This window comes from Cyphomyrmex costatus, unplaced genomic scaffold (assembly GCF_001594065.2).
Source record: "Cyphomyrmex costatus isolate MS0001 unplaced genomic scaffold, Ccosl1.0 scaffold223, whole genome shotgun sequence".
NCBI lineage: Eukaryota > Metazoa > Arthropoda > Insecta > Hymenoptera > Formicidae > Cyphomyrmex > Cyphomyrmex costatus.
The window spans coordinates 628,035-654,607 of NW_017276291.1; the positions used below are offsets into that span (position 1 = coordinate 628,035).

A 26,573-nucleotide genomic window follows, 5' to 3' on the forward strand; every position below is an offset into this window, starting at 1 on the left:
CCCATGCACCACCCCATAAGTCGCACTCGCTTCGCTCGTGCGACTTTATAATTGTATAACATATTACTAACAGAGTGCACTCGTGATGAAAAAATCTATGTGCAACTCATGTACTATAATTGTCTATAGCGCGGCGCGGACGCGGGGGAGCGCACTATAAACAACTTTAACACACATGTTACACAATGTACCATAATGAGTTGTTAACAAATGACATAAGATACGAATTGGATTAATTTTTAATGCATATATATATATATATATATACATCTATGTGTGTCATTAGTTCATTACCTTATATATAATTCCTTCGCCGGTTATAGTAATCTTTTTTTCGATCGACGAATTGATTATAAAGTGTAAATCATCGCAGTAGTGTACTTGTTCCAAAGGTCGAAATGCTATCGGAATGACAATACTTGATCGAGCGGCTATTGTCTCTGAAAGAGCGTCTAGATTTACAGAGATGTGTGGTTTCTCTTCGAACTTGCATTCCAGTCTGTGAAAATTAATTGTTTCGTGCGAAAATTAATGTCTCAATTTCCTGCAAGTAAATGAAGGAGGAACACCACGGTGACGGATTCAAAAAATTAGATTTTTTTTTATTGCATTTTTGTAATGCTTGGAGTCTTAAAAATATGTCCCTACAATATTATGTTAAAATTCGTAAAGATAGAATAGAACGTGGTCAGATGCCGCTCTAGTAGAGCCAGCTACCTGAAATTGCTGAGCGGTTCTCTTGATTTGCTTATAAGCAGTGTTCTTTTGTTACTTGTGTGCTTGAGTCTTTTGTTATATAGTGTATACATTCTTGAAACAACCGTTAACCCTATTCGGTCTTCATTGGGTGACATTCACCCAACGATTTCTGACGGCCTACTTTCGTCAGACGCCAGACGCAAAATTTTCGCCAATGCGCGAAAAATGCCGAATTTTTAAGAGTGTTTATTTTACTTGAACAATGAAAATAAAAAAAGTAAAAATTATTAAAACACAAAAATATCGTAAAAAATACTTTTTATTATTATAATCTAATACATGTAATACAAAATTATCAAAAATTTTTAAGATAAATAAGACTCATTATCGAAGTAGGATATTACTTTTTCGACGCTGAGTGAAATTCACCCAGTGTGACCGTTACGCGATTTTACTGAAGTGTGACCGAATAGGGTTAAAAGGGATAAAGCTACTCTAGAATTTTCAAAAATAATTCTTTTTCTTTTTTGCTTAGACGATGCTTTAAGATCTTAGAAATAAGGTAGACAAAAAAGATCTTATAGTGAAGAAAAATTCCTAAGACATTTTTGAAAGTTTAAAGCGTCGCGTAGTAGATAAATCTTGATCGATTTACTTGAAATTTTAACTGTAGCTTCATAATTGCATTCTCTAAAGAAAGATATACGGATTTTTTTTTATGTTGTATACTTTTTTATATAAATGATTTTTCACCTTTTTTACCCTTTAAATTTAACATTTACTTCAAATTCGTACAATTTAAAAAAAAAATGATATATTGCAATTTCCGTATATCTTTTTTTAGCTTTTGGAATGTAGATTTAAAAAATTTTTAAACATACATAGAAATGAGCATACAGCCACACAACGCAAGATGTCATTCGCAAAGTCATATATTTAAAGTATACATTTCTTGACTCTCATATTTTTACTATTTTTTACTTCTAATTTTAAGATCATGCACTGCGAAGTTTTAGAAAATTATTGTTGACATCTAACGAACGAAATATTAACATCTAACGTTAATATTTAACGATTATCATTCTTTTTTACTGTATACTATTAATTTTTATGAATTGATGATGGTCATAACTTGACCGAAACGTTTACCTTTGTCTCTTTTTTAAATATACGACTTTGCCTTATCACTCATCTGCTTAACGGTAAAAAATTTTTGTTTTTTGTTCTAGATTAAAAATTGCCGGAGTTATCGTTCCGGTTGCAGAGCATTGTCCATGAGAAGACGTTACCATTGCAGAACTGTAGCGCCGCCATTTTGTAATAAAATCACTATAAAAAAATATTTTTTTACACTTCAACGTATGTACAACAAAGACCTAAAATAAATTTTTTTTATTTCTTTCATTACATTTCCGAAAAAAATTTATAAATTTAGTCTTATTTTAGTGCTCTAGAGTGGCTTTATTGTTTAAGGTGATGCTAAAGTCTCGTCCTACTTTAACATCATTCCATTCGGTGATATTTTTCAATGAATTAGATTTCAATGAATTTCTGAATTGGATTGACGGATTACAAAATTGTTATTACAGAATTAAAGTACGCACTAGCAGGACCTCAGCTAGCTATTGTATTTCACGAGAAAATCGGAAAAAGTTGAAAAATTCACTTACTTTTGGCTTGTACAGCTGCACGTCAGATCTATATTTGCTTGATGTAAGAGTTTTATAATCCATATATTGAAAATTAGTATTTAGCTGAGGTCGCATTATTGGAACAAACAATACTGAGTTTGTATAAAAATTAAGATTGAAAGTCTCTAGAAGAAAAGTTATTTCTTCAGATTCTTCACCAAATACGTGAATACAAATGCTTCGCGAAGATTAGAGATGTCAACAGAGCCGAAATTCCGTGTAGCAGTAGTTGCGTGGTCTTGCGAGAGATGACGTGATATGGCATAATATAGCGAGATATGACATGATATTATAAAAATACATATTCGATGTAGTTATTTCTTGCTACATCTTTATTATTTTACGTAAAAACATAAATACGCGCGCATTCTTTTTGGCGACATCATGCCATATCTCGCCATGTCATGCGATATCATATGCTATATCACTACATCTCTCGCAAGACCGCGCAACTACTGCTACACGGAATTTCGTTTGTTTGATACTTTTCTATTGTTAAAAACAAGTGAGTTATTCAGGTGACCGTTTTAAATGCCTCACCCTGTATAAAGACAATAATTCATACAGGCTATTAGTTTTTACAAAAAAATTTATGAAAATAGCCTTTTTTTCGGCCGTCACCCTGATATTCCCCCTTAAATCAACTTACATGTACGAAATATCATCTGAATTGGTGACGCATAAATCGACGCGATATGGAGTCGCAGGGACGTTTCGAATGTAGCAAGGTCCAAAGTCGTAACAATTAAAACTGAATTCTAGAATTGGTTTATTTGCTGTCGCTTTTAAAGTTAGTCGGTAGGTTGGCCCTCTGGAAATCTGAAGAAAGAAAAGGGACGCAGATTTATAAAGTTTATACATTTACGTTCATAAAAAGTACGGCGCAATATTGACATCTAAAAGCGATAACGGTACCTTCAAGAGAATGGGATGATTCTTTATCATTGTCTTTTGTAATGCTGTAACAATAAGAGAACAGATGGAACGCGACTCACTAAGCACATGATCCTGCTTTTCAGGCATTGTAATCGTGTACATATTTCTACTAATTATTTCTGATGTCATTCCGAGCTCCCAAGAATAGTAAAGCGTCATTTTGCTTGAATTTATTATTTCAAATACGACAGTAACGGGTGCTTTTAATAATAACTAAAAATTAAACGTAATATTATTAAAATTTATTTTTAAATACTAAAACAAATTATTATACACGCATACCTTTCCGCAGTCGATAATATTCTCTTTATCCTGATTTAGTCGCACTACCTGGCCGTTCAGATCGACATATGTAACCGAAACGATAATATCGTGTGTTGTTGTCGTAACAAATATAGTCAAAGGTGCCTTCATTTGTTTTATAATACACTTGACAGAAAATTGGAATTCTCCAACAAGTGTAGGCCGATATTCGACCCTACATATAAATAAAAAGTATTCAATTAATGGTTCAAAAGTTTATATTCAAAATTCTTGCTTGTGTTCTCCGTTTACCAAAGTATTTGTTCGCCTTTTGCAGGTAAAATGCCACTTATAGGTGTTATTTTCAAATATTGAAGACACCCTTCAGAATATAAAGAGTCCCGCGCGATCTGAAAGGGAATCTGAAACTCCTCCTTGTTGATTACGCTTATTGATTCTCGCACATTGATGCCTATAATAAATACAGATATTAATGCATATAAGAATTGTACGGAATTTGTACTCTCTAAAACTTTTGAAGTAAATCTCACTCTGAAGAACGAAATATCATTCTTAATGATTGAAAATTGAACCATTTTCATTTTCAAGATAAATAAGATTCTACTCCAAAGAATTTAGAGAGCATATTTTTCTATCATGTGATCTCTTCATCTAACCTATTACGGTTGGTCTCATTTTTAAATGAATACGAGGACAGCAAACCAATGGTTCTCTGACAGTTGCGACAAATAGAAAGAGACACTCCAGATTGTATTTTTCAATACGGAACAACCAAAAGGATTCGAAAATGCCGATATTCTCTGCGAGGAACGTAAACGAAAAGTCGACTTGTTTTCCTCGCTCAGCGATTCCTTCCGAAAGTGCACAATGAAATTTTGGAATCTCGTTTTCAACGTGACGAGTACGATCTTCCCATATGAAATGATAGTCATCTGATGTTGGATTTATCATTCGGAATTTTCTGAAATTTGTGATAATGTATTTGTGTTTCTTCGATTAAAACATTTTTCATCAAGGACACAGTGTAATTCAATGAATTATTCCATCTCTGTTTAATATATTAACGTACAAATCGTGCAACAAGATACAACGATTCAGTATGTTACATTGTGTCCTTGCGGAAAAAGGATTTCAAATAACCGACAATTATTTTACCGATAATGTTTTAATTGACATTATTTTACATTGATTTCACCGAAAATATTAATTGACCGACATGGTGAAATCATTGACAATGTTTACATCGACACATTGAGGAAAATGTTTCGAAAACAAACTAATACAATATCGTAGATTTAATTTTGTCAGTTAAGTAATTTTAAATTGTAACATAATGGAAAATAAAAAAGGCACAGATTAGCTACAATTTTGTAGCAAATTTATTTTGTCGTATGCAAACACAAAAATTGTGACTCTATAAAACAAACGCACAAATAAATTTTATTAATAAATAATAAAAAATTTTTCTACAACGTTTTAAATAATTATAACACATTAAGAGTAACTTGTTGCACACTGGTTATGAAATTATACTATAAAATTTAGTTAAAATTTATTGCGTTATTGTAGTGCTCTATAAAATGATATTCTTAATATTAAAAACAACTAACATTATAATTTGTAATAATGTTTTGCTTTTTTTATCATATAGTTTATAGTCACTGTAAATACAGTTTGTTTACTTTACTTTAAACATAAAAAATAAACTGCTTTACAATAATTGTAGATATCTTCTACAATTTGTGATAAAATATTCTAGCAAAATTTTAAACTTATTTGTTACAAATTATCTCTGTCCCTATTTGCACTATTATTTGTAGAAGAGCACTCTCCAATTGTACTATCTGGTGCTATATTTTTTTCTGAGTGACGTTTCACCGAGTGAACATGACGTTATATTTACTTACATATGCACGTAAGGCTGTGTTTATGTGTCATTATTGCCTATAATTTGACAACCGGCAATTTTATATTATATTAATTTGAATATACATTAGTGAAATAAAAATTATTCTTATACATATAAGCATTATTAATGTTATTCAGTGTAAAATAAACTTCAGTAAAATAAATGTCGATGTAAATATTGTTGGTGATTTCGCTATGTTAATCAATTAATATTGTCGGCGAAATCAATATCAAATGGTGTCGGTTAAAATATTGTGAAATGATTGTCAGTGATTTGATAAAGTCCAACTGAAAAACGCCCATAATATTTACTTTATGTGAGATCCGCCGATTCCGATCACGTCGAGCTCAATCACTCTCGTGCCCTCCGGAAGAGAATTATCATCCGGTTGGTAACCGATGGGTCCAGGCAGTTTCATGTCGCGTCTATTACCGGACAGATAGTCGTTTTCCGGTATGTCGAAGTGACAGTATGGCAACAAACTTCTTCCTACGATAGGAATAGTCAACTCTGGCAGCTCCGGATCGAGATTCTTCATTCTGTTCATCGGACAAACGGAAACGCACGTATGCAGGCAACGCCAAGAATTTATGGATACGATAAATCCCTTCCGATGAATAAACGGATAGAGATATTTCATATTGTGACTCTACGGGCAAGTTGTAGCTTATCGTATATATATTTCTTCTATTTCGAGTTTTGAAAATATCTTTATTATTGAAATATATATTCGATAGAGACAAGAATATATGTATATTCCGATGTCAATGCGCATATCATCCCATTTTTATTCAATAAATAATTACGCATATCAAAAGATCTGGATATAAAAATTAAATATTAAATAAAACAACCGAATAAATTTATACTATACAATATACATTAAACAGGTCTGTGAAAAGCTGGCATTCCCAGATGCGAATTTTGATAAAATTAACATCGCATTTGATTGTCCATCCTTTGTCCAAATTTGTTCACCAAAATAGAATTATTGTTCAAAAAAGAAATTATAAATAACTAAAAAATTGTATTATTCCCCCCCCCCCCCCCCATTTTGTCCACTTTCTAAAAAAAAGTTATAAATTTCAAGTTTAATTTTAAAGTGTATAATATTTTATATTCTAATCGAATCAAGAGATACATGGTAGTGTTTCGCGCCAAGTGAACGCGCAGCACGAGACGCACCGTGCCTCTTTTACGAAAGTCGACGAGATACGAACGATCGAGGGGGTATTGAATCTCAATAACGGTTGAACCGATCAAGTTCTCCTTACGCTCAATCGATAGCCACCGCTCAGGTTGTGTAATAAAAGTGCTTTTATTTTTTCTGTACGTGCTCTATGAACGGAGATATCGCGATGCAAAAATGTAATATAAAATTCATACATAATGAACAATGTAGCAAAAAATTTTGACATTTTAGCATTCAGTTTGTGTCCTCTACATAGTTACCTATTATGCTAATGCTACAAAATTTGTTTTTAAATCTGATCTAATTCAATTTTTAGATACTTCCAAAACTGTTCTTTTCGTAGTTTTTTGGGACAAATATGTACTGTAAAGAAATTAGTGGTCAGATGGACATAAATCTAGAAATCTATAAATGCCCATATCCTAGAAACTTCTTGCCTTAAGAATTATTTAATTAAGCTATTTAGCTTCAAAGACGATTTTTAACTGATATTCTCAAAATATATTTAAAAATCGATCTTTTTATAAACAATCATTTCTTTTTTATCTAAAGGCCAATTTTTAAATTATTTTAGCGTATTAATACACGTATCGTTGATCCCTACTTTTGCTTTTTGTCTCTCATAGAGCATCCAAGTTAGTTGAACAGATTCTATTATGCTACTAATTAAATTAAATCAAATAAACGAATTATAATCATACTTGCACGTAAGATACGCTTTGTAATCGAATACGTCCGTGGGGGAAAACCGCAAGACGCATTCCACGGATTCACCCGGGGGTGAAATTCCCTTATCGGGATAAATTCCAAACGGTAGATCGTCGCTCTCTAACCAGCTATCGCTACTTCGTTCCGTCAAACCGGCACTGCTGCTGAAGAGATCAGATGGATCACCGTGGCGAGCAGTTGGTTTTACCTCGATAAGATTGTCTGTAGAGTGTAAACATTAATTTTTTACCGGTCCGGATATGTTCCGTTTTTCTTTTTTATAAATCGCTGCCGTACGGAAATTAAGTCACCTCGAGACGACAGAAGCTGTCGATGATTCGACTTTACACTCTTATCGAAACTTGGATTGTATCGTTGATGAGGTAGTTCGTAAGACGTTAATGAGGTAGCTCGAACATCGTCCTTTCGCGATCTTGATGTGGGTCGTGAATAATTTGCAATCGATCTCACCGGATACTGCTCGTCCATGTTTATCTGCCATGCATATTCAATGTCGACGATACCAGTATTTGAAAAAATGAACGAGTATTCGCTTGCCTGTCAACAAAGAATTGCTAATTGTATTTTGCCGTACCTCAAATAAAAAATAAAATCTCTTAATGGAAGACCTTGTATAAAAATATTTTATCGTCTTGCGCGCGGGTAATCGAAGCTGGCCGATCGCGGTCGAACGTAACCGAACGTATATCAACTCACGCATCGAAGTCTGGCGAGCAAGTCATTCTGCAATTTTCGCGTTTATTGTTTAGTTAAAGTAAATCTCATATACAAACGAACGTCCCAGACGCTCGTAAGATAGCAGACAACTGTTACGAGGTACGTGCGAAGCGTTAATGAAAGCATTAATTATTCTTTTATCCAGTATTGAATCTGCGAAGACGCGTTTCCAGATTTCAAGTAATGATAGTCGCGCATGCGCTGCGCCATTACATTACGACGCAGACCGACGAGCACAGGCTGCGCGTTTTTGAATGAAGGTCAGGGCCTTTTCCAACTCCAATTAATGCTAATCAATGGTTAACTCAATCACCATGATTGCCAACGTGAGAACTAAACACATTGCAGTTTATCTCAAAAGAGAAATAAAGAGGAGAAGTTTTAATCATACGTTAAAGATTAAACTGCTGTTGGCAGTTCTGCGAGTTAATCGTCGATTGATTTAATCAGAAGTTGGTGAAAGAAGTCGAGTCAAGTGGGCTAATACGCGTCTGTTCGATTTAGACAATATGACAGAAGCGAGTACTTTTGGTATAATCTGTATCAACCACTTAACTGCCAGGAAACATTGATCAAAATCGTATATTATTTGTTCAGTTTTACAGTAAGCATCAAAGCATAAATCTTAGCGATGAGATAAGCGTACTATATATTAGAAAGGGTATATTTCATAATCTATTTTTTAGTATTTTGTTAAATATTTTTCAACGTCAATTAATATGAACTTTTTGATAATTACATTTTTTTGCATTGTTTGCCACACACTTCTATGCAGTTAGAATAATCAATATATGTTCTATGATAAGAATATAAATAAAGTGGCATCTTCCCCCTTGTACCATCTTCTCCTGATTTTATATCGAGATTGTTACGCACTACAACTAAATACATAATGTAGAGAGAAAATATTGAAAACGGAGAGAATCATCTTTTACCGAAAAATTAATATATATAATATTATCGATTTTTTAACCGACTAGTAAATAAAAGTAAATAATCCGCTGCCTATAGAAGTTTAATTTTTTCTTTATTTTTCGTGCAAACAATAGTCTGAATTGGATCAGATATGAAAGTAACAGTGATACGGTTTGCATTTTTCGAACTTCATGGCGTTCGTTTGATTTGATTCGTTTGATTCAGAAAATATCCGCGTTATTACAAACAAATATTTAAACCCGATACGAACAAACGATTGAGAGATTTATTCATAATCTGTACTTTGCGCTTCGATTAAATGAAATAATCAGGTGAGTGTATCAGCTATAAAAGAAAAATTTATAATTATACTACGGAAAATAAGGGATTATCGTAGATCGAGAAAATTGATATGATAGAGCAGAGCTATTCCGTCATTTTCAACTTTGAAGTATTATAAAATTTATTAGAGCTATAACAAAATCAATTATAGTGTAGTAATTATGATTTAACAATTAAATGCAAGATATAAAGTTTATACTTGTAGTATACAACCTGAAACATTAGCGTGTTCTTGAAATTGATCTCTTTAACGGAGCAAGAATATTTGGAAAATGCTACGATAGCATTAAGTAACACTTGGATGCACTTCGTCGTACCAGGAACGATTTCATGTTTCGGCTCATTAACAGGTTCCACTGTTTTTTTAGCTATTTCCGCATTTGGCTCCCCGGCAGCAGAATTTATTGTTATCCACCGCACCTCTGTCTCCCGATCGTCCCAGGATGATTCTTTCACGGAATCGACGAGCTCAATTGCACAGACTGTACATTCGAGATGTGTCTGTTAATTAAAAAATAATATTTATATATAGGTTTAATATGCAACAATACCAATCAAAGAAATACAACTACAATCTTATTTGACAAGATTTTCAAAATCTGAACTTTTATTTTGATGTTTTGTTGTTAAAATTTATTTATTTTTTATATAGAAATATTCTTTTACTACCTTAATTAAACGTTTTATGTACCAGTTTTGATAATGTAATTTTAATTAATCATTACATTGACATGTGCTTCAAAATTTTGAAGGAAAACAAATTTTTAAGTTTATATAAATTATATATATAAAAAAGTAAAATCAATTATTTATATAAAATTATAAATTGCAATCATCAATTGGCGATAGTTTGCAAATTGCTGGAACTTAATTTTATATTACGTCAATGTAAATTGTTGGCTCCGAAGAAAGGAATGTCGCAACGATTTCTTTACAAGTCACAGGTTTCAGATGACCGATTGACGGAGTAAATACAACGTTGGGATGTGCGCTCCATTGAAAACGTAAATGTTGATTTACTGATTTATTAATGACTTTGAAGCTCTTTCTGTATATTTTATTGACAAAGCAGTATCCATAATCCAGCTTATAGATTAATGAAATCGGGAGCGTTGTCGGTGTTGAAACTGTGAGATATAAATCAGAGCAGTACAAAATGTATAAATTCTAATTGAAAGAGAATTTATAGAAGATCGATAAAAAGTATCGTAAATCATAGTTGCTTGTTATGAAATAATAAATTTTCTCATATTGTGAAAATAATTGAAATAAATAATAAACAAGTATTACTCTGACAAATTTATTAAACAGATCAAGTAATAAACAAAAAGGGAAAAAATTGTATTGAAAAATTATAATTTTCTATAATTATATTCTTTATATGATTATTATTGTATTTTTCAATTTCGATTACCTCTCGTTGTACTATTTGATTTTGACAATCTTCGTGATTTTGCGTTAGATTCTCTTCTTTCATTGACAGAATTAAGTTTTGTATTTGTAAGCTCTAATCCATCTAACACGATTAATTCTGCATACGCTTCGCTCTTTAAATCAATTGTTAGATTTTCATAGGGATTATCAGCAATAAATAGCCGCACTTGACTTTTATATTTGCCGATCTCTCGCGGAGTAAATTTTACTTCGAGAGAAATTGTTTCCTCGGGTGTTAAACGGACTATGATACATCGATCGTTTGACACTGTAATTTAACAATTTATCTATTTAACGTAAAAATATTATATTTATAATAAATTCTATTGAATTCCACTCTAAATCTATATATATATGGTATATTTATGCTTATTAAATATATCAATTCCACTTCATAGAAATTAAAAATTGATTTAAAAAAAGATTATTTCATAAAGAGAGTGATATTATTTAAAAATATATTTTATTATTTTAAAAAAACTATCATATTTTAGTTGCAGTCGTAAATTGTAACAATGTAATTGATTGCGCTTATTAAAACAGTATTTTATCTTTATATTAACAACAGATCTTTTGAGATCTTTAACACTCATACAACTTTTCTTATAAAATGTTCTCTTATTCATTTTCTTAATTATTTTTTATACAGAAAAATTAAATTAACGATTAATTATATTGTACCAACCATTTGATTTTAAGTGTCTTGTACTCTCGCAAATGTTGAGAGTGAAATAAAAATTTAGATCTTTGATAATTTCGATAATCACTTTTGCCGATATTACACCGATATTTTTATAAGCAATTTTTTTCCCTGTAGTATCACCTACAAGCGTACGACCAAAATTTAAAATAGTTCGTTCTCGTTTTGTACTCGGTGGTTCAATGATTGTTACTTCTGGTACGCAAGCTTGTCCTACTAATTTAACAGAAAACTTTTTATCCTTCAAATGCGGGGGAAGTTCGACTGCTATATCGAAGATTGCATAACACGTCTATAATTATAATTATGAAAGACAAAAGAAAAATTAAATTGAAAATGTAATACATTTTCACACTGCAGTGTAATTAAAAAAAAATTTTTTTTGACATTTATATATTATTGTTTTTTTAAAAACAAGATATTGTTACCTCTATAAACGTTGGATTAAATGAAATTGCGAATCTCTTGTGACTCATTGGCTGAATGCGTTCTCTTTCGGGTGACAAAACGAAAGTATCAGGTTTCATAGTTTTCGGAGTAAATGAGTCTGTGAGTAAGGTCAGTTCCACGTCAGTAGGTATTACATTTCGATTGTGAAGCACAAGGTACGTTGTATGGGTATGAAATACGTTGACATAACAAAAATACAGGCATTTCTCTTGATGTGCGAATATAGTATGTGTACCGATCTGGTTAAAAGTAGCCTCTTAGTTTTACTTTGATTTAAAAGATGAATACGAGATTAACTTATTAAAGGAATTAAATACTTCTTTTGAACAAATAAAGTCTTCAATACGATTCACAATGTGATTTTCATGAAATATAGTGTTGAGATCTTCAAGATCGATGCTCGGTATACAGGAATTAACAGAGAGTTTTATCAATTTTCCATTTTTATCTTCGGGAACACTATCAGATACGAGAATTATTATGTCTTCTTCTTCAGAACCTACGAATTCGGGATAACACTCGATTGCCACGGTATCCATCTCTCCAGGCTGGAGGTCTCCTTTGGTTTTTGTCACAGTAAAAGGACCAATTTTTAACATAGTGGTATATTCTTGTGTCTTTCTAAAAGTATTTAAATATTTTTTAATTGATTCAATATTTCGTCTATAATTGCATTGAAATTATTTTTTGGAATATTCAATTTAATTAAATAATATATAAAAGTAAAATTATAATACTTTGTATGGAGAATTGATATACATCTTTATACATGTCATCAAATTATTAATCAAAGGAAGGATTTTTTAATATTTACTTGTCATCTAATTTTTTGATTTGCGATTTTTCTTTTGTCGTTGACATGTCTGTCAATTTGTCATGGTCCTTTTCAATTACGTTTTTTACCTTAATTTCTGACATATAGTCAGTGAATGGATGTTTGATAGGCGTTGTTATAATAGAGTAATGAAGAGGAAATTTACCGACATTTTCCACGTTAAGATATAACGTTTTTTTCGTGCATATACCAATTGAGGTAAAATTTATTTCATTGTAGGGATAAATGCGAAACCTGTGAAAGAGATAATAGAATACATATCGAAAATTATGACTGTTACTGATATTTATCGAAAAATAGAAAAATATATTTTATAACTAAATTGTAGATAATACAATTTTTAAAGTTACAAAAGAAAAACTTTTCTTTAAAATTATATGACATAATTTAGAGAAATTATCAGTTTTAAATAATTTACTTCGTGTAATACGCAATCAGAGAAATTGTGAGAGAAAATTCTGCAATCACAACAGATTGTTTATTCGTATCAAAAAGATGACATCGAAGTATTGGGCACTCTTTTAAAGTAATTTCATTTTTTGGTACTAAAGTTACCTGCCATTGAACAAAATTTCATTAATTACAACTTATAACTATTTTTATAAATATATTTCTATTTTTAAATATATAAAAATACATTATGTTTGCATTGTCTAGTATAAAATATTAATTCAATATATTATAAAAATAAAAATAACTAATTTATTTTAATTTTTGGTAATCTAAGAAACCAAAAAATGCATCAAACAATATACTTGTACAATAGCCTCTTTGTTTGGTTGAATGGAACCAGAAGCAGGATTAATTTCTATGTCCTCGTTCAATTTTAGTGACAAATTCGGCGCAATTTTGGCTAGTTTGTTTTGTTTTTCCAAAAGTATGCTAATTATAATTATTAATTTAATTAATATAGCGTATGTAATTAATAAAATACAGGCATTTAAAACCGGTCACCTGAATAACTCGCTTGTTTTTAACAACAGATGAAAAAATTTTCAAAAGAACACATTTGACCTTTGACTATCCTTTACGCCTCCATCTACAATTATTGACATCGCATTATGTGTCCCTCGAAACCAAACAATTTTTGTTTGATGTTTCCTTATATTGTTAAAAACAAGCGAGTTATTCAGGAGACCTGTTTTAAATGCCTCACCCAGTATTAAAAGAAATTATAAAAGTATATTTTGTATAAAAACGTTAATTTTGTACAATTTCAGTGATAATATATATTTATCTTGATACAATGAACATAAGAACTTGCTAGATACATTTTTCGACTTACGCATATTTAACTTCGTGTTTTCCTCGATTGCTTATTGTAAAATTTGCGCTTGAAGGAAAACCAACTTTTACACATTTTAAATCAATTGGATTTGCATAATTAATGTCAACAGCAACGTCATATGTTTCGCCAGATAAAGTAATAGCTTCCATAAAAATAGGTTCCATATCGTCTTCGTAAAAGAAAGCTTTGAAAGTCAAGCTTCCTTCGATCATTCCGATCTAAACCAAAGATCTAATTCAAGCTATTACATTTAAATGTATCGAATAGATTGTCAAAAAATTTATTGAGAAAGATAAAAGAATTATTGATTTTTTAACTTTAATTAAATAAATTAATAAAATTTAAATATTAATAATATAATTTAAGTATTAATAAAATAAATTTTTTAATAATACGTGTTATTATTACAATATTTATATATGATATAAATTTAGTTTAATCTTTTACTTTATTGGCGTGATAACAAAATTCGACTGTTTTATCACTGTACGCTTTGATAATTCCTTTAGTCGGTGTAATTGAGATTTGAGGATCTAGTGGTTCATTAGGCTCTAATTGCCAGAATATTTCGATCGGGGATCTATTTCGGATACAGGAACTAAGAAAGTTTCTTTTATACAAGAGTACGTGACCAAAAGATAACCGTTTGTCCTCAAACTCTATGTCCAGTTTCGAACCGTTACAATGAAGCTAAAACATTTTGGGTGTATATATTCGGGACAATAATCTTTATACATATTTTATGTAGATAAAAATAATATGTGTATATGTGTGTGTTATTTTGATTTTCAAACCAAATGAAACAATGCAACAGCAATCTAAGTTGGATCACGGGTGCTTCCAAATAATTAATAATAATTAATTTTTCACTGTAAAAAATGTTACCTCGGACGGAATGCCAAAGATCCGGGTTCGACTTCCGGCCGAGGTAATATTTTTCGCAATAAAAAATCAATTATCTACAGTTTTTAATAGGTTATTCATCATTAATAAGATCGATATAAGGTGCGTAAACACCTGTGTGAAGCTGGCCTCCCAATATTAAAAAATTGATTTTTTTCTTCATGCGTTCGTTTGCTCATCGTTTGCTCACGAATGCTCAGTTGGAATTTTCGTTTGCTCATCCTTAGTTTAAAAGATACAAGAAAATAAAGTTTTGGTATCGAATTAAAGAATCGATTTTTTTCTTCATGCATTCGTTTGCTCATCGTTTGTTCACAAATCTTTTGAACTAATGGTGAGCAAACGAATGCATGAAGAAAAAAATCGATTTGTTAATATTGGGGGGCTAGTGTGAAGTTGGTCCCCCAAAACATAATTTTCGTATATCTTTTGAACTAAAGGTGAGCAAACGAAAATTCTAACTAAGCATTCGTGAGCAAACAATGAGCAAACGAATGCATGAAGAAAAAAATCGATTTTTTAATATTGGGGGGCCAGCTTCACACGGATTGCGTAAACAGCATCAACAATTGTTAAATTGTTAGTCAATTTAACTCGTGATATTACTGCGGTAGTTTATTAGTGTTGCGTTTCAAGTCTGAAAAAATTTCGGCGCGCAAACGAAGAATTACATTCGTAGTATATAAATTCACACACAATTATTTAGAAGCAACCATGATTTACTTTAGACCGTTGTGGCATTGTCTCATTCGGTTTGAAATTTAGCGATCCGATAAGAATTGATTTTAATTTTTATTCTTCTTATCTAATTACCTCGATATTTTCAATATGTGGATTATTTGTGATACATATGTGTAACTTATCAGTAAATGATCCAAGCTTTGTAACACCTGCTGATATTTGTAGCAATTCACACTGTCCAGCCTGTACAATTTAATAAAAAAATAATAATTTTAAAATCTGCTTGTTTTTAGTAATAAATATATTTTAAACGAAATAATAATAATTACCTGAATATAAAGTTTCTCTGATTCTATAATAAAAATATCTAAATTATTTTCTTGGAGAGTAAAGGATATTTCTGCATCAACTTTGGATATATTACAGAACTTAAATTTTGCTTCACGACGATGAGCACTGTTTGTAAATCACATATTTAAAATGAATTTATAATAAATTTGTAGTTAATTCTTAATAAAAAACTTTGTAATGATTAAATAGAAAATTGATTTTCAGTGAAATAAGTATCTTATATATGGTACATATGTGGTAGCTTATAATTTGGTGAACAAGGATATATATAGACATAAGACTCATGAGTATAAATTTTTGAGCTACGGTATATACGGTATATCAAATGCTCTATGTACATGTTTTTCACTATTGATACACCGTATCTGAATCTTTCTACTTAGTCATCATATAATGCAAATCAAACCTTTTATCCTTTTGATACATCAGTAATGACCCGAAATCAAAAATATCAACATCAGAAAAGTATGTGGGCTCAATTATATCATTTACCTTTGTTTTTTTTATCTAAAACACATTTTGTTAATTTTACTAAAACCTTAGTGAAAAATCATATCTTGGTAATATATACTTTAATAAAAATTATAAATTAATTCATAAAATCATTTAATATTAAATTAAATTAATAATAAATAAGTTTATTTGATATTAAACAATTCTAATGTTCATTTTATAATAATATTTATATGCATAAAAATGTTATTACTTTTGAAAAAATAGTATTAGGGTTCATGTCTAATCTTGGGACATCCGCGACGACAAAAACGTTGATATCATAAGTAATTTCATTGCCATCGAGGATGGATAGTGCATATGTTTGCCGGTGAGTTCCCACTTCTTCAGGTTGATATCGAATCTTAAATTTCTGAATTTCATTAGGTTGCAAAATCCATCGTGGTTTTAATACTTTCTCAAAGATTGTATTAATACTAGGTTTATTAATGTCCGTGCTGTCTATCGTAGATGCGTTTAACGATGCCGTCAATGTTTCTTTATTTTTATTAAAAATACGTTCTTTACGCTTGGTATTTTTTATAGAATTTTCTTGTTTACTAATTATACTAGTGTGTGACGAATTGGATTCCATAATCACAGAGTTAGATAGAGTGGATAATGAAACTATTTGAAAAGCTCCTGATTAATAAAATAAAATCATAATTAATACATCTTTGTGCGATAAATATATTACATGTTATGATAAATAATAAGATATATAATATACTTGCCATTATTTCCAATATCTCGTTTCTTTATATCTCGTGGCTTAAGAATATAATATTTCTTTGATTCGAGATCCAATATTGGCATAATTTTAGCAGCTAGTTTTAAATATTATTATTTTATATTTTTATAGAAATTTATTTAATTAAGAGAGAAATACATTACTTACGAAGAGCCTTTTTAGCTAAATTATTTTCTTTCATTTGATTTACTATTACGTCATACATCACTCGATTCCATGGATCTGTGGCATTTACGTACCAAGTATGAAACCCGTTCTTATAAGTCTGTCAAAATATTATGTAAATAGAGTGTACAGTAAATTTTTTTGTTTATTAGATTCTAAACCTAAATCTAAACATTGTGTATAAAAAAAAAATATGAAATATAAATGTATACATATATGTACGTATATACGTACGTACACGTACCATATAATATATTTTAATATTTATTATAATATAGTAAATTTGTAATTATTTTATAATTATTTTTATTCTAGGAAGGCCCATGCCTCTCCCTCCCCCTCTAGATATGTCTATGACGACTTAAAACAACAGAACCTTCTTGTCCCCCTCCGAGCTAACAACTTTTGTTTGAAATTTCTATATTTACCATAATTTTCGAGAAATTTTAATGCATTATTTAAAATAGGACATTCTGCATATACTAAATACTTATTTTTTAAATAGTACCTTCTCTATAAAAAAAACTTATATAAAATTTTTTAAATTGTTGAAACATATATATTATACCTCTTTACTGATATCAGAATTTTTGTCTTCTGTAATTAGTTTATCGGTCTTTAAATCTTTATTTGGCGTAAACAATGCATCCTAAAAATCATTGACAATAATACATTTAATAGTAATAAATATTTTTAAATATTAAGAAGAAATAATCAAAGTTATGTATGATTTTTTGCGGATATTTACTTTTTTTAGAGGATCCCAATTTTTGATAATATTTTCTATAGCCGAAAGATGGCTATAATAATCATTCATAGCATCAGCAACATCTTTTAGTTCCTTTGACGTTTCTTGCTTTTCTGAAGCTGTATAAAAGAGAGAAAAGATTACAAATAAAATAAAATGTTTTCTCTCAAATTAATATTTGCTTGATATTTTTACTTTAAATATTACTTAGTTTAAAACTATATCTATTTTCGAGCTCCTTATGCTCTCCAATTTCTTTTTTGTAGGTGACCGCTTTAGAAGTTTGGGATTTCTCTTCTAGACTGCTGATTTTTTCATTCTTTGCCTCTCCATTTACTTTTTTATTCTTAGTGATTTGAGCATTAAATACTTCCTGAGAAAATGTTTATGGAACATATCGATAAAAAAATTAAATATTACAAATATAATTTTGTTTACATTAATATTTGTTATATTGAAGTAAATTATCATGAAATTGGCAAAAGAAAAACTAAAATAGAAAAATTATTATAATTGTGTACATCTTATATAACTTTTCAAAGAAAATATAAATTATATGTGCAGAATGTATTTATTATTTATAAAGTTAAATTAAAGTTGATACTTTTTTTTTTCTCTCTCTCAATTCCATCATTTGTTGTGAAAATTGCATTCGTCTTTGCAGCGCTTCTTGTTTTTTTATTGGTAAAGTTGATTCCAAATAAAATTTTTTGTCTTCTTCTGGAAGCAACTCATATTCCGATAATGACATTTCATCAATTTTCTGAATTTTCTTAGCAACTTCTTCTGCTAGCTTATTTACTTTATTCAAACAAGTAAAAACAACGTATTAATCTTTTGAAAATATTTATATATATTTATGTATATAATTTATTTTATTATAACTTACTTTCTAATTTTCGTAATTCCTCCATTTTCCGAATGTAATTATCTATTGAGTTTAGAAAAGTTACAAACAACGAATATTCTACGTATCCAATAATGTTGAGTAATATAAGCAGCGTGGTAATATTGTTTTTGAAAAAGAGATTGTTTAAAGTTTGCAGTACGAAACCGCTCTCTAAGAATGGTGCTGACAACCTGTTTGTTAAGAATAGGATAAGAAAAGAGTAGAGCTAGGGAAAAGTTGAAATAAATTCAGTAAAATCATTTATTTAAAGAATAAATTTATGAAAAATACTATTTAAATTAAGTATTTTGTATAGTAAATGTGAAAAAGGCAAATAGTACTTACTATTTGCATTATTAACATTTACTTGAAATAAAATATTTATTTGACATTTTGATATTTTATGGTTAAACAAAATATTTCTATTTTCTACTTTCAACTTTCTATTTCTTAACATTATAAAATAAAAAATAACATGATAGGTTTTCTTCTACCATGGAAAACAGTAAAAGTAAAATAAAAAATAGTACGTGTTTTATAGATATACAAGATGACTTCGCGTAACATTCGTTACTCTTTTACTATATTTTCTATTTTATATTATTAAAAAATAGAAAATCGAAAATAAAAGAATTTTAATTAGATTTCGCTCGTTGTTTGCAATGTAAAGTATAAAGAAAAAACGATCTAAATAAAAATTTCATAAAAATTTGTGAAAAGAATCTTCTAATAATTTTAATTTATTTAAAAATGTACATGTTAAATACTACCTTTCTCTAAAAGCTTCGGTTAATAAATCAATCTCAATTCCAAGGAAAGTGTCATTCTGATTTTTTTCATTAACTTTCGATTCAATTGTCGCGTAATGTGGAAATATTTTTTGTAATAGCAAAATTGTTTGAATTTTATATTCGTAAAGACTTATAGAGTCTAAGTACTTCAAATCTTGTTCTCTTGGTAGCTTTGCAAATTCCGTTTCAAAAAGAATCATTAATTTTTTAGGTAGAGTATCACTCTCTGAATCTTCATCGATTGCTGTCGTTTCTAAATCAGATTTAGTTGCTTTTGGTGATTTTATTTCTTTAGGTGATTCCTTTTTCGTGATTGTTTTATGAATACTTTTCGCAATTTCGACATCAGTTTTCTTAGCTACCGATAGTTCAATTTCCAATTCTAAATCATTCCTATATAAAGATAAAAAATAAATTTTATATCTTTTATATATTTTTTTATTTTTAATAAAAAATCGCGAAATCTCTCATTTTAAATAAAATCTTTGTAAAATATTTATTTATGAATTATTTAAAATCTATAATTATTTAAAAATGTGATATACAAGATAGTATTTATATTCTTGGATCTTATATTTAAAACCGTTTTTATAAACTGCTCAGAGAGCCGTATATTTAGCGTCTTAAGATATTACTTTTATTCTTTAAATAACAATAACGCTCTCTATTTTATAGGTGGTATTTATTTTCCGTTATTTTAGATTGTCTTAAATAATATCTTAAGATACTAATATGATGCTTTGACTGTGTGACATCTTAAGATTGCACTTAAAAAGGTCTTAATAAATATAAAAACTGACTGTAAATACCGGCTTTTGTCTCTTAATTTTGTAATTACTTATATCTTTTGAACGCTGACAAATATTCTTGATAAGCGTCGTCGATGATCTGTCGTAACTTGATAGAAACCCAATTGTCGCCAAGTGCAATGCCTTCGATAATTACATTATCTATGCACAGTAGTGGTATTTGCAACGCCTTAGCGCTCCTGCACGCGGTTTCTTGATATTCTAAAGTAATACAATTTAGTAAACATTTTCTTTGTGTGCTTTTGAATGAGAAATTACCAGTAAATGGCGCGCCGTGAAAGAGAATGCAAACTTTCTTGGCCGGTTGCGAAGAATCGAGCTCGGGAATTGATTTTGTCTCGTGACTATCAAACAGTTCCTTTACAGGATCTTTCATTCTTTTGCAGAAACTAGGATCTTTACGCAGAGTCTCTATATAACCTTGCAAATAAAAATGGATATAAAAAGTCATGCTTTTATTAAAACGTGTAACGACAATGTAATAAAAGTTTCACTGTAAGAATTTTTATTATCGAGATAAGTTGCTCACAGAGAAGCAAATTATGAAGTTCTTCGGAATCGCTTGTTGGTAATATTGGAGGCTCGCGAGGAAAGTCAAGCTCGCTAAGAACTGACATGGGTGGGCAATCTCTTTTTGCGGTGTCCATAGAAGTGGGTGAATAACCAATTGGCTTTTTTCGTTTCCGCCTGTCAACGTTGAAATTTTTTTGCAAATTTATTTTCGAGCTTTGTCGAGTCGAGAATTGTTGAAGAAATAATCTTGACGTACTAGACGATTTCTTTCTTGCTCTTATTCTGTTCTTACGCTCCACGTTTAAAACGTTGTTGTCGTCTAACATTAATTACATATTGCATTATATATAAATTGCAAATATTGCTAACTAAAGCAAAGTTATTATTTTGTAGAATGTTTGTTCCGTAATGTGACAATTAAAGATTATAATCCGGAAAAAGCAGCTTATTTTCAAGTATTCTTAATAATATGTACCATTGAGCACAGTGGCACTTTTTTTCTCAATTGCTTCCGCCGACAAAGCGTACGCCATCTCGCTCTTGAGGCTATTATAGAATTCCATTAAAGACGGAGGCATTCTCTCTCCGAGTTTTCGAGGCGGTAATAGGATTTCTTTAACTCCATAATAACGAGTCAGTGCCTCGGCGATTCGCTCTTCTTCTAGAAAAAAGCTATAACGCATTTATTCAATAAAGTCATTCCATGTCATTTCATCTATCACTTTTCACGTTAATCGCGGAATGAACAAATAGCCTTTTCTTTTTAAGAACAATTTTCATAAAAACGTAAAATTTTCTCATCGTCTCTTCTCTCATTATGCTTTTGCTTCTAATCAGCTGAATTTAGTTTTATTAATTAATTACCTGTCGAGATGATGCCAGAAAAATTCCACGGGGTAATTGCATATATTTTTGATTGTGAATGTTTTCTCCAGTACTTCGGTAAAAAGCACTGTGGGTGGGAAACTAATATCGAGATCGCTTATTCGTAATTTATACTCGATTCCATTACCAATTAATGTTATCACTTGTGTTTCCAAACCCATTTTAACGGTGATTTTTAGATTTGCCTCCATGCGACACTAAATGATTAGCAATGTCATAATCATTTAATTTTATTAATATAGGTATGCGTACAATTAATATATATAATAGTACCGTTTTATGTGGTTTAAAATAGACATTGATGATATCCGAATGACCAGGCAAAAGAAGATTAGATTTATAATTAATATGAAATGGACAATCTTTTTGTTTTTTACGAGTTAATATATTTGCTTCCCAATAACAATTAATAAAGCCTCTGAAAATTAGAATTTGAAAATTATATATTCTATTGATAAAAGCGTTAAGCGTGTTTAAATTAAAAAAAAAAGATATATATATACATACTCGTTTTTCACTAAAACGTTCATCATTAAACATTCTCCCACGATGACATTTTGAAAATCTAATAATTTTGTGTCAACAATTACAAATGGATAAGTAATTATGCTTTTTATAATTATGGGAATAATAGAACCACGAGATATCTGTTTAATTAAGAAATTATCATAATTTACTTTAATTCATTAATACATTTTAAATATTTCATGTATTATATGTATAATAGATATATTATATTTAATAACGTTTTCATTAAATTATCACTATGCCTTTTGTGTGCACAAATATTTCGATTAAATTACAATAAATTTTATTTAAAAAAACGGTAAAATATAAATAATTAAGTTTACTTCTAAATAAATTGTGTGCTGTTCTCTTGTGCTTCTTTCATAATACTTGGCCGTTGTCGGTTGCCATATAATAGTCAAGCACGTAGTTTTCCCAACGGTTAACGTTGTTTTCTCAAATTTCACAAAAATGCCAGAATTTTCAAGTTGCTTCTTTTCTGATTTTTTCATTGTAATTTCCGCATTCCAAGGCCCATAATTGACAATTGTTGTCGAATAACACGTTTTGATATCAATCGCAATATAACCCATGTCTGAAAATAATTTTTGCATTATTAATTATTTATGAATACTGTACTGAAAGAAAAAATTGGCTGCTGCAGCAAATTAGATGATAAAATATGGCATAGCATTTTAATTGGCTGCTGCAACCAATTAAAATGATATGCCATATTCAGTCAATATTTTCTTTCAGTGTGCCAGTTTACTCTCGTAACTACTTTAATTACAGATCAAATTGCAATCTATTTGAACGATACCTTAAGAAGCACATCAACAAGTCAAGAAAAATTTAAAATAATGTATTTTGATATCAAAATAATGTCTTTTGGCTACAGAATTTGCCTGTTTATTGACATTAAGCATTAAAATAAAGTCTTTTTGATACTATTTTAATCTTTTATTGATTTTTATGTGTTCCTTGGATAATTAACTAACAAAAAACTAATTAATTTGAGAATAATTTACATTTTTCGTAATTATATACCTATAATATATTCAGGAGTATACAGAAAAGGAATAACAGCAATTTTATGCGAAATGAAATGTTTTATCAAAATGGAAGCATTTTCTTCGAATGATCGAATTGCCAAAAGTCTGTCAATAGACATCTCGATGTCAACAATACTGGGAAATATTTCCTCACATGAAATTAAGTCCCAGCCGTTATCTTAAAAAATAATGATTAAAATTTTTTTAAGATCTTTTTATTAGTTGAATCAATTTTTTAACTACATTTTAATTGTCATTATATCATATTAGAGATCTAATTATGTGTTATCTTACTTAATAAGATTCGCTCGTCCCATTCAGGTACTTGATTCTTTAACTTGTCATCCTCCACATTACATCGTATTTGTTTTTTCTGTAATGTAGAAAAACATGCATTAAACCTTTTCATCACTTTTGTATAAAATTTCGTACCATTGTGATAAATTCTGGACTTAGCAGTTGAATCGCCCGGTATCCCAATTTCACGGGTCTAGAAATATCTCGCGAGATGCAGGGATAAACTTGTGGATAACTTATAACACCTTTTGCGGTAATTATCAATGGATCTACATGAGTCACCTGAATATTGATAGTAATTATAATATGTAGTAACAGTTTGAATTATATCTTATATATAATTATATCTTAAATAATAATTTTCTGATTCATCCATAACAAAAATATAATTGTTTTTAGCTTTCGATTAAGTGATACGTTGTATTGTGACATACTTGTAGCTCAAACTCTACTTCGAAAGTGCCGAGTAGCATAGGTTGAAGTTCGAGCGTAATTTTCAATGACGATAGAGGACCTATAGATCCTTTATTTGGCTCAATTGTTAATACGCCGATTGTGAAGTCAAAATTGCTTGTTTTAAATACGAAATTTCTCTTGTTTATTTTATAATCTATACGTATCATACTATGATTTTGCAATGTAAAGCTCGACCGACACAATTCACCGAATAACTGTGGTGTAGATCGATAAATTAAATTAGTAAACTAGATTAAATGTTAAACTAACTATACATAAAACAATAGATTGAATTATTAAATTAATTAATCAGACATAATTTTTTGTTTAACTTTTTATAATTCTCTTATATTCCAACATTAAATTTGTTATACAGCAAAATTACACAATTATTAAAATAAAAATAATATATACTGTAATTATTGAAATTAAAAAATAACTCACTTGTTGACCAAAATCGATGATTTGTTTGTCAACAGAATATCGAATGACGTCTGCGCTGGCATATACATTAACTATTTCAGTAGGTCCCTGAATAATTTCACAAAGCGCAACAACTTTGAGCTGCATAGGCTCGGAAGCATGGAAGATGAACCTTACATATTGCGAGGAGAATGGCTGAAGAACGCCTTCGTGTGGAATGATATCAAGTATCTAGATAAATCGTTAGCTTCGACATTAGTTTTAAGATATTAATTTACTGCAGAGATAGCAATATAATATTAAAGAATTTACAATATATAATAAATATTAATTTGATTTAAATGAATTTTATAAGGGAAGAGACGAACATCATCGAGTGGTTCCTTTGTGGGAGGCTCGAAATGGGGATCAATACGAGTAAGAATTTCTGGATCATCTAGACACGATAAATAGGATGTTTCTGTCGTTGACATAAAAGTACTTCTTAACTTTTCGAGTGTTTCGTCTAACATTTCCGATCGAATTTCCATTAGTAAATTCTCTGAATCTGAATCTTGCAGCTCTAATAATAGTAATAGATGAAAAATATGTGCATGAAAAAAAAAGGACAAATTCTTGAATCGAAATCACTAAATAAGCTAAATTACATTAATAATATCAAACGTTGTTTAATTAATAATAATTTGCAATAGATATATATTAATGGAATATTATACGTTAAAATATTAAAATTTTTAATATTTTAATAAAAAGTATTTTATACGTACCATATAACGTTGAAGTTGATAAATCGAGAATTTTATTTTCAGTTTCCTGAGAAAGAGTCTCTAATTTCTTTTTAATATTGTAAGAACGTGGATTAAATTTATTACCTTCTGCATTAATTTGTGAACAATTTGTAAAATTCTATAAAAAAACATATACTGTTAATTATTCGGGATTACTGAAAATTAATTATTGGAAACAGTTTGTAACAAGTAGTTAAATATTTCTTTTTGTATATTTAACTAATATTAATGCAACTCAACTCCAACATTATGTGCTTCACGATGAATTTCAATACTCTCTCCGGCCCATAGAAATTTATATATTATAGGAATTGGTCCATTATTAGTTATCCTTAATGTTTCTTTGGCGGTTGAATTCAACATACAGTTAATAATCAAATCTTTGCAATGTAATGTAATATTCGGAAAATTTACTGCACCTTTGCATTGAATTTTGTCCTAAAATTAGTTAGGAAAAGTTTTTGCATTGCTTTAATCAATTTTGTAATATACATCTTTCAATACCTTAGTAGGATGCTCTTCATATTCAAACCAGAGCACGCCGCTATAATTTCGCGAATAAGGATAATCGGGTTTTATATTTGGTAAAAATTTTACTGGAATCGTCATGGTAGTTCCGTCTATCACAACAATTTTCTTTTTATGTACAAGCTTTTTCTCATTGTTCACCAAATAGAATGGAGCGTCAATATACAATAAAACATTTAAACTTAATCGTGAATGATTTGTCACAATTAGATTATCTAAAAATTAGCAAATTGGAAACATTATTATTATTTTATTTAGTATAAGGAATCTATAAACATTTGAATACAATGATATGAAAAATATTCTAATTGTTTATGCAGTAAACTTTGACACCAAGTACCTCATAAATGCCCTCCGGAATATTATATTGCACAACTTTTCCGGATAGTTTACATTACTAAAATAGTTTCGAACATATTAGTATAATTTTCTCTACCTGTCTG

The 26,573-nt window shown here is 29.7% G+C and overlaps 2 protein-coding genes across 2 annotated transcripts in view; both read right to left on the reverse strand.

Moving 5' to 3' along the window:
• LOC108773871 (hydrocephalus-inducing protein) overlaps nucleotides 1-17,523 on the reverse strand; it is a 29,156-nt gene extending 11,633 nt beyond the window's left edge. The window contains exons 1-17 of the mRNA XM_018539823.1: nucleotides 17,427-17,523; nucleotides 16,743-17,080; nucleotides 16,443-16,543; nucleotides 14,549-14,681; nucleotides 14,099-14,319; nucleotides 12,296-12,599; nucleotides 11,957-12,217; nucleotides 11,656-11,820; nucleotides 9,608-9,895; nucleotides 7,393-7,619; nucleotides 5,811-6,038; nucleotides 4,247-4,551; nucleotides 3,882-4,041; nucleotides 3,609-3,804; nucleotides 3,306-3,539; nucleotides 3,040-3,209; nucleotides 295-499 (exon numbers count right to left, since the gene is read on the reverse strand). Of these exons, the coding sequence (XP_018395325.1) occupies nucleotides 295-499; nucleotides 3,040-3,209; nucleotides 3,306-3,539; nucleotides 3,609-3,804; nucleotides 3,882-4,041; nucleotides 4,247-4,551; nucleotides 5,811-6,038; nucleotides 7,393-7,619; nucleotides 9,608-9,895; nucleotides 11,656-11,820; nucleotides 11,957-12,217; nucleotides 12,296-12,599; nucleotides 14,099-14,319; nucleotides 14,549-14,681; nucleotides 16,443-16,543; nucleotides 16,743-17,080; nucleotides 17,427-17,484 (3,594 nt within the window). The 5' untranslated portion in view covers nucleotides 17,485-17,523. The remainder of the gene's footprint in view (nucleotides 1-294; nucleotides 500-3,039; nucleotides 3,210-3,305; nucleotides 3,540-3,608; nucleotides 3,805-3,881; nucleotides 4,042-4,246; nucleotides 4,552-5,810; nucleotides 6,039-7,392; nucleotides 7,620-9,607; nucleotides 9,896-11,655; nucleotides 11,821-11,956; nucleotides 12,218-12,295; nucleotides 12,600-14,098; nucleotides 14,320-14,548; nucleotides 14,682-16,442; nucleotides 16,544-16,742; nucleotides 17,081-17,426) is intronic.
• A 2,324-nt stretch (nucleotides 17,524-19,847) lies between these two features.
• LOC108773855 (hydrocephalus-inducing protein homolog) lies at nucleotides 19,848-26,211 on the reverse strand. Its single transcript, XM_018539803.1, has 14 exons — nucleotides 26,107-26,211; nucleotides 25,687-25,720; nucleotides 25,183-25,376; nucleotides 24,836-25,045; nucleotides 24,370-24,606; nucleotides 24,071-24,217; nucleotides 23,933-24,011; nucleotides 23,634-23,816; nucleotides 22,931-23,181; nucleotides 22,598-22,726; nucleotides 22,059-22,276; nucleotides 21,733-21,866; nucleotides 20,711-20,882; nucleotides 19,848-20,265 (listed from the first exon to the last, which is right to left on the reverse strand). Exons 1-14 carry the CDS (start codon nucleotides 26,209-26,211, stop codon nucleotides 19,848-19,850), a joined length of 2,511 nt encoding a protein of 836 aa, XP_018395305.1.
• Nucleotides 26,212-26,573: the final 362 nt, after the last annotated feature.

Bases quoted from the DNA above. Each gene is read 5' to 3' on its own strand.
- LOC108773855 (XM_018539803.1), bottom strand. From the start codon at position 26,211: ATGACGATTCCAGTAAAATTTTTACCAAATATAAAACCCGATTATCCT. The intron at 25,046-25,182 runs GTTCGTCTCTTC...CGATTTATCTAG, and splicing joins CAAAGGAACCACTCGATGAT to ATACTTGATATCATTCCACA. The intron at 24,218-24,369 runs GTATGTCACAAT...ATCAATATTCAG, and splicing joins AAGTAGAGTTTGAGCTACAA to GTGACTCATGTAGATCCATT.